This window comes from Panulirus ornatus, chromosome 5 (genome assembly GCF_036320965.1).
Source record: "Panulirus ornatus isolate Po-2019 chromosome 5, ASM3632096v1, whole genome shotgun sequence".
Lineage (NCBI taxonomy): Eukaryota > Metazoa > Arthropoda > Malacostraca > Decapoda > Palinuridae > Panulirus > Panulirus ornatus.
The window spans coordinates 5,125,628-5,139,815 of NC_092228.1; the positions used below are offsets into that span (position 1 = coordinate 5,125,628).

Consider the following 14,188-nt stretch of genomic DNA (forward strand, 5'->3'; position numbering starts at 1 on the left):
TATTTTAATGCCTACCTCAAAAGACACTTTCTTGCTTTTCTTTTTATGTTATGACAGTGAATTAATTTCCAGCAACAGAAGTGGCCAGTTACAAGCCAGCAGAAAGTGAACCAATTGGTGTTTCCTCATCCTCTGTGAAGAAGGTTCTTTTAGAAGACAAGAGAGACAGTTTGCGCATTAAGGTTAGTTTGGAAATGTAAAACTGTTTAGAATTAGACCCCACATGAAGAAGGGAAATGTATAACTATTAACCTTAGTATTTATTGACTAAACCTTATTTGTACCCCCCAAACAAGAAATTTCCAGATTTCCAAACATGCCCATATAATCGCTTGTATGTAACATATGGTGGTGGGACTCGTGCACAGTGGGTTTTTTTTTCCAACATAGCATGGAGAAAAGCATGTTGCAGCCATGGTTATCACAGGTGAAAGGTCAGATTGTAGGTAAAAGAGCAGAATAGCAGAATAAGGATAAATATCGTACCTACTATGACTTTTGAAGGTGGAAAGGTTATAGGACATTTAGCAAGGTCCATACTCAATAAGCTTTACATCTTTTAAGGTGGATTGTTGTATGAAATTTTGCTTAATTAGCATGAAATTAGAACTAAGAAATTTGAGTAAAACACGAATAACTGTCTTTTGTCATTGCTTTATTGTAGCACATAAGTATAAATGTTTTTTCCATTTTCTAGAACATAAATACGACATTCTTTGAATTACAGCAGCAGAAGGCATCTTTAGAAGTGAAGGTGGTTGAGGAAGTCAAGAAATGGTTAGACCCATACTACCGAGACAAGTCTGTAACCAAGGATGAGTACAAACAAATTGTGGCTAAATGTGTTAATAAGGTGTGTACACCTTTTATCTTAAGTCATCCTTAGAAAGCTTTGAAAAACTTAATGATGCTTTGGAACATATAATTCTTAACTATTATATTAATATCATTTGACTATTTAATGGTTCCCATCCATGTTTGAATTCTTAGCTAATGTTTGATTCCACCAATTATCTATAGATATCCACCAACTCTTACGTAGGAATAAAAGACTTGCCCTCCCTTACACTTTATTAACTTCTCACACATTCCCCCATCCCCCCAAAAATAGAATACTGACAAAACACATACATACTTAAATAACCTGGCAAGCATTGAACAACCTGCCTCCTTACTCAGTCTTTATCTCCATCCGTCTGGACATACACCCATCAGAAACCACACTCCCTAGGCAAACACGAGTCACACTCTCCTGCTTATTCTTTGGACATCACTCACCACTATAAACCCCATTTCAACATATCCCAAGACCCTTCATGCCCACAGTGCAGCTACCCTTCACTTTCTGCACGTAGGCACACACATCACAACACTGAATGGTAGACATAGCTAGTTACCCAAGTGCTGCAGGAGCCTCATAAAGATAAAAGGGACTCCTAGAGCAGGAAGGTACAGCAAGGTAAGCATAGGTACCAGCATTCACCTTCCTAGCTGGAAAAAATATCACATGGCACAGTCTGCTATCTATATCATCAAGTTAGGTGTATATTACAAAAGCTTTCACTTCCTCCCAAAAGTAAAACAAGTAATGAAAATTTAGTAAGTTTTAGAATAAAGAAACAATTACTGCTCTATTATTACTTATATTTTGGGGTTAAGAAACTTACATCTACTGTAGTACTGAGTGTAAGATAATTATTGTTTTTCCTGCCATATTAGACACGTATATATTGGATGCAACTACAATGCCTAATTTAGCAGCTTCAAAGCTGCACTTCACTCAGTAGCAGGGAGAGGATGGACTCCTTGTAAGCGAGATGTTTTATGACAAGACTGTACTGTTTATTGTCAGCTGACACAAACAACTTCACCAGTGGACTCATTGGCACACATCCAGTCCTTAGCTGTTACGTAGGTAGATAGATACAGATATTATCATACAACTTTAGGAGCTGTACTTAAGGCTTTTACAGTTTCAAGGCTGCATTTCATTCTGGATCAGGGAACTGTGTTGTTTGAAGCTGTGTTGTTGGCATGGTCATGTGATATGTTGAGATGGTATTAGTAGTGTTGTGGGATGAGTGATGTCCAGAGCGTAAGCAGGACAGTATGACTCATGTTTGTCTGAGGGGTGTGGTTTCTGATGAGTAAATGGCTGGTGGATTGGAGTTTTTGAAGATTGAGTTTGGAAGTTGGTTGTTTCATACTTATTGCATTATTTCATTGTGCAGGTGTTTTGTTAGTATTATATTGTTGGGGATGGAGGGAATCTGTGAGCAAAAGTTACATAAGTGTGAGGCAGGCTTAATTTTTTTCACTTTGGGGTTGATTAGTTTTAGAGTGGTCTGGGTGGGAGGAATCTAGGTGCTGTTGCATATAATTAAGTGCCAAGCATGTTGAGGTGAGACTGCACTGGTACAATCTTTGTTTCATTGTATATGTGAATATTGTGGTTGCTGGGCAGTCAGTGATTGGTTATATTTGCTTTTGAGAGAAGACCAGGCAGGTAAGGCATAGCTAAAGTGGAGCTGGATAAATTGTTTGTAAAGAATGTTGAGGATTCTCTTTCTTGTACAGATCTGGTGGTAGTTAGTATTATGACGGCATTTAGTTCATGAGTTATTTTTGCATTGATATTATTGGTGAGAGAATTGAATATCGTGCCATTTGTGATGCCTAAAGTGGTTGGTATTTTGTTCTGTGGGAGTGGCTGTCTATTCTGGGTGACTTGAGGGTATGAGCTGGATTCATGTTTGCCTGGGATTAAAGGAGTGATTGAAGACTTGTGTGGAGATGGACACATTTTGTTCTTGGTAAGCCATTGCTCTTTTTGTGTTATGCAGTGCTGCATGTTTGATGTTGCTAATTTGGTATCAGGGTGTTAAGCTGCAATTATGATGTCATCAGCACATGAGGAGACCTTTTATGCTTGAGGTAATAAGTGTAAGTGTAGGAAGATTTTGAAGTGTTAAAGAACTACTTAGGGATTTTGATAAACTCATTAATATTATATCCATTTTACAGGTTGTCGCAGCTGAATGCGGGGATGTGATAGAAACAGAGAAGATGCGTAGCTTGGTGGAAGGATATGTCAAACTCTTCAAGCACCGCAGAACAAAGTCTCAGTTTGGCTCTAGCCACTAATGCCTCCACAGAAAAAAATGTCTGCAATGAAACAGATGATATATTCAAAATATATTGTTTTAGTATGGATCAATTTTCATAAAACTGATCAATGATTTTTACATAAAAAAAGTTTTACAAAAGTATAAGTCTCCTCTTGATGTGGCTGGGTTACTATAATTGTTGAGTGTATGATGACACAGGCAAGTTTATACTCTGTACCGTTTGCTCAAATTTTAAATGTTTTCAACAGTTTTAGTAAAATCCATTTTCTTTTACCTAATCCCTTTATCTGGAGGATCTGAAACTTGATCCAGTTAAATAATGCAGTGATACATTGTTACTTAAACATTATTTACAACTTTAAAGATTTAAATGTAAAAATGTACATTAGGTATTGCTTAACATTATTCCCTTGCAAAATTTCTTTGGTTATTGCATAGCTTTCATTGACCATCTTTTGTAGCTTGCATGGAGTCTCAATAGCATGATATTTTTCTTATTTTCTTTAAAATTTGTGCAGTCATTTTAATATCCACATTTTCTGTTTTTAATATTTTCTAAGGTGGAGAATGATCTTTACATAGGAAACCACGTAGAGTACCACCATGCTCCACTAGACTGCAAGTCATCCAAAAACGAAATTTAAGTTTGCCCAGCCTAAAAGGAACATTTGGAATTGGCAGCTTTTCAAATGTATGTCACCCCAGCCTTAGTCATCCTTCCTTTGAACTATTCAAGTGAAGTAATACATGATCATCTCTTTTTACATGACCCATTTTGATATTTACATGTGTTTTCAGTGTATCTAAAACAAGCAAAATCAGACTTTACTACCCCATGTTGACAAACTAAAATATGCAAAAGCTAGGTTTGTGTTCTGAGCCGAGATTTTATCTGTGAAATGGATGTGTTATGTCCCAAGTTTAAACAAAATATTAGAAATTACTAGCCATCAGGTTCTACAATTGTTTAATGTTATGACCATTTTATGCATTTCTGTACTACCTTTTCTTGTCAAAAAAAAAAAAAGGGCTTGGCAACCCTTCATCTCATATGCCTTGATTAACTATGTGTTCACTCGCATGTAAATCAATTTCTGTTCCCCAAGATTTAATTATCTGAACATTTTCTTATCGAGATGTAAAGCTATTATCTTGTGTGTCTTCCTTGTAAGCAGTGACACATCTTTCAGCAACGGTGTACATTAGTTTTTCATATACCTTTCCTTTCCTGTCATCATATTAATGGAATTTGTTTGCAAGACTCATTTAATGGGCATTAAAGGGTTGCTGTCTGCTGGCTGCCTCTGTTTTTGGCCATACTGTACTTTTTCCTTGTTTTTAATTTTACATTATCATGTTTCCCTGATTATTTTAATTGAATTTCAGCCATCTTATATATATATATATATATATATATATATATTTTTTTTTTTTTCTCAGTTGCCATCTTGGTGTGTTTGGGTTCATTGGTTGGCTTGTTATCTTCCTCTTTAGGAAGTGACTGGTGTATCTTATGTCTTGCATGTTTCAGATCTGTTAGGAGACCATAACATTTGCTGCCATTGGTAAGATGTGGATTCATTAGGTTTTAATATTAATTTCACACATTATTGGAGAATGCTGAATGTCATGGAACCATATTAGTTTTGTGGTTTTGACTCTTATGGAAACTTTAGTGTCCACTCTTTAGTATGTTACTAAGTGTTTACTCTCAAGTGTTTATATTCATATACTATGCATTAGATGTAACTATGCTCCATTTGCAAGAGGTTTCACCTTAAGTTGAAAGTCACCTATGGTGAGGCTATATACCACTGCCAGTATAGCCTCGTTATATAACTTTTTACTCCAGAGAAATATCCATTTCCCTGCCACTGGAGGCAGTGCAGCCTTGGACTGCAGCAGCTTTATGATTTGGTTCAGGGTAACACCAGGATTCTTTCATAAGAGTCCTGGGATAATAATACAGAATTTGTGTTATTCAGGTTACTTTGAGAGATGCCAAAAATCTATTTGGCATCAGTACCAAAAGTATAAAATTATTCCAAATTATGCAAATATATGTTGGGAAGCATGGCAGTATACATAATGATTGAGCTTATATAACACGTTTTATATATATACGCTACCTCGCTATCGCGGGAAATGGCAAATAGTATGAAAGAAAAAGATATATATATATATATTTCAGAAGAAATTTTCTCTAGAAAAACGAAATTTTGTGGCATCAGTGATTCATTTGAGAGTGCTAGAACTTGGTAATTTTATGAGATAATTCTATGACTTGTCACGGGAGACTGAATGATGCATTTTTGTCAATTTCAGTTAACAGTTAGCTAAACAATATTCAGCAGACTGCTTTATATTACTTTCACTGCACTTCATCCCAGATTCTAAAGCCTGAGCCAGTTATTGACACTGGATAAGAGAACTTGTATTCTGTCCTCATGACATGGGATCCTTCCAAGTTTCCAGTATATCCTTGAAAAAAAAGAAAAAAAAAGTCTTTAGCCTAAAGATGTTATCTTCAAATCAATACATAGTCCATCAAATAGTTCAGTGGCTACTGTTGCAGTAGGCAGTGATCCATAAGAAGTTTAATGTTAATCCCAGTTACAGAAGGTCGAGATCCTATGGAGGTTTAATGCTAACCCTAATGTTAATTTAGTTCACCAGTGACACTTGATTTTAGCTTCAGAATAAAGGTAAATCATCCATTAACAGTTCCGGTAAAGTGAATGTTTTCCCAGATTACTTAAGAAATGCCAACTGACACAATTCCACAGTTCCTCCTTTTCCTGCCTTTTTACATACGTGGCATATGCTGTACAAGATGACGTGTAAATGTGTGCCAACTGTGATGCTTTAAACTTCTTCTAGTCCTTATACTGTAGACGTGGTAAGAATGCACAATTACATTACTGCAATATTATTGTAACATCACTCGGTTAAGAAATAAACAGCTGCAGAGGTTGAATACAAGTTATCCCAGGCATGTAGGAACTTGGAAGACAGTTACACGTTGGATATTAAAAGTAAATAACAAATAAGTTCTGCCATGTAGGTATTGTCTCAGGCTCACAGAAACACAAGTTTGAAATGTGTAAATATTTAAAAGTATGCATTACAGCAAGATAACCATACATGTACCACAAATAGTTACACTAAAAAGATCCATGTGCTATGCTGAATGTCATAGGAAAGCATGGTCTGCTTTTACAAACCATACTGTACATAAAATCACAATCATGCATACGGATATTTATATCCAGCAATGCATCAGACAAAAATACAAAAATTAATGTCTTCACTGGCAGATTTGTGGTACGAGATTATGTTTGTGATGTTTTGAGCAAGTAGGCTTATCCTTCATGACACTTGCATGCAATTGCATTGATGCCAAATCCAGATGTGCACATTAGTTGCATTAGCTGTATTTAGTTTGAACTGAACCAGTGGATCACCAAAATTCCTTGGTTGGTAACATCCTTTCAGTTGAAAATATTGCTTTATTGTTATACAAAACTAGTTTTGTATTTTTGCACTCTTACTATCTTGGATACTCAAATCTGGTCAAGTACTCCTCTGTATAATATCTCCTCCATGTCTTAAATGTCATGCATATTCATGTCTTGATTGCATGTTAACTAGTTTGTAGGGATTACATTTTTGGTCATCAGATGTTTGAAATATCATCATCCAGCCATCCCTTGTACAACTGTTGTTATGCCAGAGTCCATTCTCCATAGAATGAACCAAATCTTCCTACTATTCCTTTACCATTATAGTAGTTATGTCCATGTAGTATCATATTTTGTGCCTAAATGCATAATGAAGCTAAGTACAACTGCTGGATATACCAGCCACACCTATATGTACATACTGTTGCCTCTGTTCCAGAAAATATGCGAATAAATTAGCCCAATGCACGATTCTGAGGAAAAGTCTTTATGAAAGGATTTACAAAAAATTTTTATTAGCTTCTCAAGAGTTTATATGGCAGCTTGGACATTTTCTTATTTTTGATGTTCATATATGTGGATATGTTTTAATATGCAATATACAATACTAATAACAGCTGTGGTTACAAAAGGCTTCGAGCTGAGGATTACAGCCACCACTGTTAAGGAAAACGTTACATATATCCACTAAAACTCATAATGAAACTTGTTGAAGTGCAAAATTTATACATGAACAGCTGTGGTAATACATATAAAATCAAAATTCTCTTGCAGTTGTAGAATAACCCAGAGAACTTCATTTTAACCTATACAAGGGCAAACATTTTTTTTCTTTAAATTTATGAATATGGTACCATGATGTGTCTGGCTGGCAAAATCAGTCACTGACAAGCAGAATATGATGTATCTTTTCCATTGTAATGAACTTTGTATAATCTTAAGGGATGGTCACCTTGCTCCTGTTATCATAGATATCATAATGACCCTCCTCCTTTGAGAGAAGGAAGGTCACATTGTTACTGAAACACTTGGCAACATGACCAAGTTCCTTAAGAGGAAAAGAAATATAATACATATAGTATTTAAATGAATAAAAATCACAGGTATTGAACATACATTTCTCATGTATTTGAAACAAAGTATTTAGTATAAATGTTCTTATCATTAAACCTCAACAGGCAGTTACCGTCACTAGTGATGTAGAATAACATGCATAAACAAGACCGAATAAACTTCAGGTTACTTCAGCATGACCGCTTTCTTGTACATGACAGATGATTAACATATAGATAATCAAAGGTTTCTACCATCATTGCCTAACTGAATACTGACTGACAGCCCAGATGAGGAATGAGGAAAGGAAAACAAGAAAAAATGTGGATGTTTGGGATAGTGGCATGTAGAATGAGCGAGTTCTGGTAAATGGTGTCGTGGAAAGAGGACGCCGAGAAATCCTTGCATGAGATGAAGTGTAACAAAGCAGCAGTAGTGTACAGGATTCCAGCTAGTTTCTCAAGAAAGAGGATGACAGTGTTGATTGGTATAGTAGGCTATTCAATGCTTGTGTAGATATTGGCAAGTATATAAACATTTTACTTACTTATTACCCCAGGACCAATTTCTGAGATATCTGTTGATACAAAGAACCTTTCTAAAGGCCCTTGCAGCCCAAGGATAGGCTACTTCAATTAGCAGGGAAATGTAGACCCTCTAGAATGAGAAGTTCTTTGACGAGACTGTACTCCCAATGACAAAGCTTTGCCAAAGGTGAATTTCTACTCACAAAGAAACCAGTAGCAAGCAGTCAGGTGGCACCCATAGCTGGGTCAAAATGGAAAGGTCTGCAGGGCCTGGTTGTAGATATGGAACTTTGGTTTTGATGCATAACACACAACAGCAAAAGAATGGATGTGACTGTGTTGTTGATTGGTTGGCAAGGATAATCAGTGTATGTACGGATCATGGTGAAGTGCCTGAAGACTGGTGGAATGCATGTATAGTAACACTGTACAAAGGCAAAGTGGATACAGGTGAGTTTTCAAACTACAGAGGAACAAGTTTGTTGAGTATACCTGGAAATTTGTATGGGAGGGTACTGATTGAGAGAAGGCATGAACAGAGCATCAGAATGGGGAGGAACAGTGTGGCTTCAGAAGTGGTAGAGGTTGTGTGGATGAGGTGCATACTTTGAAGAATGTATGAGAAATACTTAGAAAAACATAGATTTGTATGTAGCATTTATGGATCTGCTAAAGAAGGCATATGACAGGGTTGACAGAGATGCTCTGAGGAAGATCTTAAGAATATATGGTGTAGGAGGTAAACTTGTGGAAGCAGAGTTTTTATCAACGATGTAAGGCATGTGTACGAGAAGAAAAAAAGGAGAGCGACTGGTTTCCATGGTACGTCAGTCTGCAGCAGTGGTGTGTGATGTCACCATGGATGTTTAATTTGTTTATGGATGGAGTGTTTAGGAAGGTAAATGCAAAAGTTTTGGGGAGAGGGTCGAACATTCTGAGAGCAATGAAGAATGTGTGAAAAGAGAATGTTATCTTAAGAGGGCAAAAATGGGTATTTTTGGAGGAATTGTAGTGCCAACATTGTTATATGGTTGCAAGGAATGGGCTTTAGATAGGGTTGTAAGGAGGTGGGTGGATGAGCTGGAAATGAAATGTTTGAGGACAATACGTGGTGTGGGGGTGGTTTGATCAAGTCAGTAAAGAAAGGGTAAGAGATGTGTGGTAATAAAAAAAAGTTGAGAGAGCAAAAAGGGATGTTAAAAAGGTTTGGACATAAGGAGAGAATGAGTAAGGAAAGATTGACAAAGAGGATATATGTGTCTGAAGTGGAGGGAACAAGAAGCTTGAGACCAAATTGGAGGTGGACGGATGGAGTGAAAAAGATTTTGTGATCGGCCTGAACATGCAGGAGTGTGAAAGGCGTGCATGGAATAGAGTGAATTGGAACAATATGGTATACTGGGGTCAATGTGCTGTCAATGAACTGAACCAGGGCAAATGAAATACCTGGGGAAAACCATGGAAAGGTCTGTGGGGCCTGGATGTGGTTTCAGTACATTACACACCACAGCTAGGAAATTAGAGTGAGCTGATGCGGCCTTTTTTTGTCTGTTTCCTGGTGCTGCCTCGCTGACACAGGGAGTGGCAATCCTGTGGAGTGGGATGGTGTCGGGAAGGGATGAAGGCAAGCAAGAATATGTACATGTGTATATATTCCTATGAGTCCACGGGGAAAATGAAACATGATAAGTTCCCAAATGCACTTTCGTGTAATAATCACATCATCAAGGGAGACACAAGAGAGAAATATAACAGTCAGTTGACATACATTGAAGAGATGAAGCTAGGACGCCATTTGGTAAACATGCGATTGTTTACCAAATGGCGTCCTAGCTTCATCTCTTCGATGTATAGCAAATGACTTATATTTCTCTCTTCTCTCTCCCCTGATGATGTGATTATTACACGAAAGTGCGCTTGGGAACTTATCATGTTTCATTTTCCCCGTGGACTCATACAAATATCTTGATCACACGCAAAATTGTGATCCTTTCCAACATGTGTATATATGTTATTATATTTATTTATTATACTTTGTCGCTGTCTCCCGCGTTTGCGAGGTAGCGCAAGGAAACAGACGAAAGAAATGGCCCACCCCCCCCATACACATGTATATACATACGTCCACACACGCAAATATACATACCTACACAGCTTTCCATGGTTTACCCCAGATGCTTCACATGCCTTGATTCAATCCACTGACAGCACGTCAACCCCGGTATACCACATCGCTCCAATTCACTCTATTCCTTGCCCTCCTTTCACCCTCCTGCATGTTCAGGCCCCGATCACACAAAATCTTTTTCACTCCATCTTTCCACCTCCAATTTGGTCTCCCTCTTCTCCTTGTTCCCTCCACCTCCGACACATATATCCTCTTGGTCAATCTTTCCTCACTCATCCTCTCCATGTGCCCAAACCACTTCAAAACACCCTCTTCTGCTCTCTCAACCACGCTCTTTTTATTTCCACACATCTCTCTTACCCTTACGTTACTCACTCGATCAAACCACCTCACACCACACATTGTCCTCAAACATCTCATTTCCAGCACATCCATCCTCCTGCGCACAACTCTATCCATAGCCCACGCCTCGCAACCATACAACATTGTTGGAACCACTATTCCTTCAAACATACCCATTTTTGCTTTCCGAGATAATGTTCTCGACTTCCACACATTCTTCAAGGCCCCCAGGATTTTCGCCCCCTCCCCCCACCCTATGATCCACTTCCGCTTCCATGGTTCCATCCGCTGCCAGATCCACTCCCAGATATCTAAAACACTTCACTTCCTCCAGTTTTTCTCCATTCAAACTCACCTCCCAATTGACTTGACCCTCAACCCTACTGTACCTAATAACCTTGCTCTTATTCACATTTACTCTTAACTTTCTTCTTCCACACACTTTTCCAAACTCAGTCACCAACTTCTGCAGTTTCTCACATGAATCAGCCACCAGCGCTGTATCATCAGCGAACAACAACTGACTCACTTCCCAAGCTCTCTCATCCCCAACAGACTTCATACTTGACCCTCTTTCCAAAGCTCTTGCATTTACCTCCCTAACAACCCCATCCATAAACAAATTAAACAACCATGGAGACATTACACACCCCTGCTGCAAACCTACATTCACTGAGAACTAATCACTTTCTTCCTACACGTACACATGCCTTACATCCTCGATAAAAACTTTTCACTGCTTCTAACAACTTTCCTCCCACACCATATATTCTTAATACCTTCCACAGAGCATCTCTATCAACTCTATCATATGCCTTCTCCAGATCCATAAATGCTACATACAAATCCATTTGCTTTTCTAAGTATTTCTCACATACATTCTTCAAAGCAAACACCTGATCCACACATACTCTACCACTTCTGAAACCACACTGCTCTTCCCCAATCTGATGCTCTGTACATGCCTTCACCCTCTCAATCAATACCCTCCCATATAATTTACCAGGAATACTCAACAAACTTATACCTCTGTAATTTGAGCACTCACTCTTATCCCCTTTGCCTTTGTACAATGGCACTATGCACGCATTCCGCCAATCCTCAGGCACCTCACCATGAGTCATACATACATTAAATAACCTTACCAACCAGTCAACAATACAGTCAGTATATATGTGTATGTAAATACATGTACATGCATGTATTATATACGAGTGGATGGGTCTTTTTATGTTTCCTGGCACTACATTGCTAACGTGGGAAATGGCAATCAGTTATAAAAAAATAATATTTATGTATGTGTATGTATACAAGTATTGTATATATATGAGTAGATTGGTCTTTCTTCGTCTGTTTCCTGGCACAACCTTGCTAATACTAGAAATAGGTAGTAATGAAGTGAGAAGATGGAGTGAGTATTTTGAAAGTTTGTTGAATGTGTTTAATGATAAGAGTGGAAGATATAGGGTGTTTTGGTCAGGGTGGTGTGCGAAGTGAGAGGGGTCAGGGAGAATGGTCTGGCAAAGAGAGAAGAGGTAATGAAAGTTTTGCAGATGATGAAATCCTGCAAGGTGGCTGGTGTTGCAGTGGAATTTATTAAAACTGAGGGTGACTGTATTGTTGATTGGTTGGTTGGTAAGGATTTTCAGTGTATGTATGGACCAGGGTGAAGTGCCCGAGGATTGGCAGAATGTATGCATAGTGGCAGTGTACAAAGGCAAAGGGGATATAAAGGAGAGTGTTCAAACTGCAGGGGCATAAGTTTGGTATGTATTCCTGGGAATACTCAACAAAGTAAAAAACGAGAGGGGAGGATTTCCAGCCCCCTGCTCCCTTCCCTTTTAGTCTTCTACGACACGCAGGGAATACATGGGAAGTATTCTTTCTCCCCCATCCCCTATCGGTGCATTAAACATGACAGCTAGAGACTGAGTGTGAACGAATGTGACCTTTTTTTTTTGTCTTCCAGGCGCTGCCTCGCTTGGGGGGATGCTATTCATGTGTGGCGGGTGGAGATGGGAATGGATGAAGGCAGTAAGTATGGATAAGTACATGTGTTTATATGTCTGTGTATGTATACATATGTATGTGTGCGTGTGTGGGCATTTGTGTCTATACATGTGTATGTGAGTAGGTTGGGCCATTCCTCGTCTGTTTCCTTGTGCTACCTTGCTAACGCAGGAGACTGTGGTTAAGTATAATAAAATGAATATTATTATTATACTTATTTGCTGTCTCCTGCGTTTGTGAGGTAGCACAAGGAAACAGACAAAAGAATGGCCCACCCAACTACATACACATGTATATACATAAACGCCCACACACGCACATGCCTATACATTTCAATGTATACATACATAAGACATATACGTATATACTCATGTACACACTCATACTTGCTGCACCCATCCATTCCTGTCGCCACCCTGCCACACATGAAACAGTACCCCCTCCCCCACACATGTGAGAGGTAGTACAAGGAAAAGACAACAAAGGCCACATTCGTTCACACCCAGTCTCTAGCTGTCATGTGTAATGCATCAAAACCACAGCTCCCTTTCCACTTCCAAATCCTACAAAACTTTGCATGGTTTACCCCAGACGCTTCACACACCCTGGTTCAATCCATTAACAGCACATCTACCCTGGTATACCACATCATTTCAATTCACTCTATTCCTGGCACACCTTTCACCCTCCTGTATGTTCAGGCCCTGATTGCTTAAAATCTTTTTCACTCCATCCTTCCACCTCCAATTTGGTCTCCCACTTTTCGTTCCCTCCACCTCTGACACATATATTCTCTGTCACTCTTTCCTCATTCATTCCCTCCATGTGGCCAAACCATTTCAATACACCCTCTTCTGCTCTCTCAACCACACTTTTTATTACCACACATCTCTTACCCTTTCATTATTTACTTGATCAAAACTGACCTCAAATATTTCATTTTCAACACATCCACCCTCCTCCACACAACTCTATCTATAGCCCACCCATCGCAACCATATAACATTGCTGGAAGCCTGAACATGCAGGAGAGTAAAAGGCATGCAAGGAATAGAGTGAATTGAAACTATGGTATATTGGGGTCAACGTGCTGTCAATAGATTGAACCAGGGCATGTGAAGTGTCTGGGATAAACCATGGAATGTTCTGTGGGGCCTAGATATGGAAAGGGAGCTGTGGTTTCAGTGCATTACACATGAAAGCTAGAGACTGAGTGTGAATGAATGTGGACTTTGTTGTCTTTTCCTAGTGCTACCTCGTGCTTGTAGGGGAGGGGTGTGCCATTTCATGTGTGGCGGGGTGGCGACGGGAATGGCTGAGGGCAGCAAGTATGAATGTGTATATGTGTATATATGTATTTGTCTGTGTATGTATACCTATGTATACATTTGAAATGTATAGGTATGTATATGTGTGTGTGTGGGTGTGTGTATATATATATATTCATCTGTTTCCTTACGCTACCTCGCAAACGCGGGAGACAGCGGAAAAAAAATATATATATATATATATATATATATATATATATATATATATATA

The 14,188-nt window shown here is 38.6% G+C and overlaps 1 protein-coding gene across 5 annotated transcripts in view; it reads left to right on the top strand.

The window, feature by feature from the left end:
* LOC139747592 (uncharacterized) overlaps positions 1 to 4,538 on the top strand; it is a 33,825-nt gene extending 29,287 nt beyond the window's left edge. For 4 of the 5 annotated variants that reach the window (XM_071660079.1, XM_071660040.1, XM_071660061.1 and 1 more), the window contains exons 9-11: positions 73 to 182; positions 728 to 853; positions 3,025 to 4,538. In XM_071660079.1, coding sequence (XP_071516180.1) covers positions 73 to 182; positions 728 to 853; positions 3,025 to 3,144 — 356 coding nt within the window. In that variant the 3' untranslated portion in view covers positions 3,145 to 4,538. The remainder of the gene's footprint in view (positions 1 to 72; positions 183 to 727; positions 854 to 3,024) is intronic. The other variant, XM_071660070.1, reaches the window with a different exon arrangement.
* Positions 4,539 to 14,188: the final 9,650 nt, after the last annotated feature.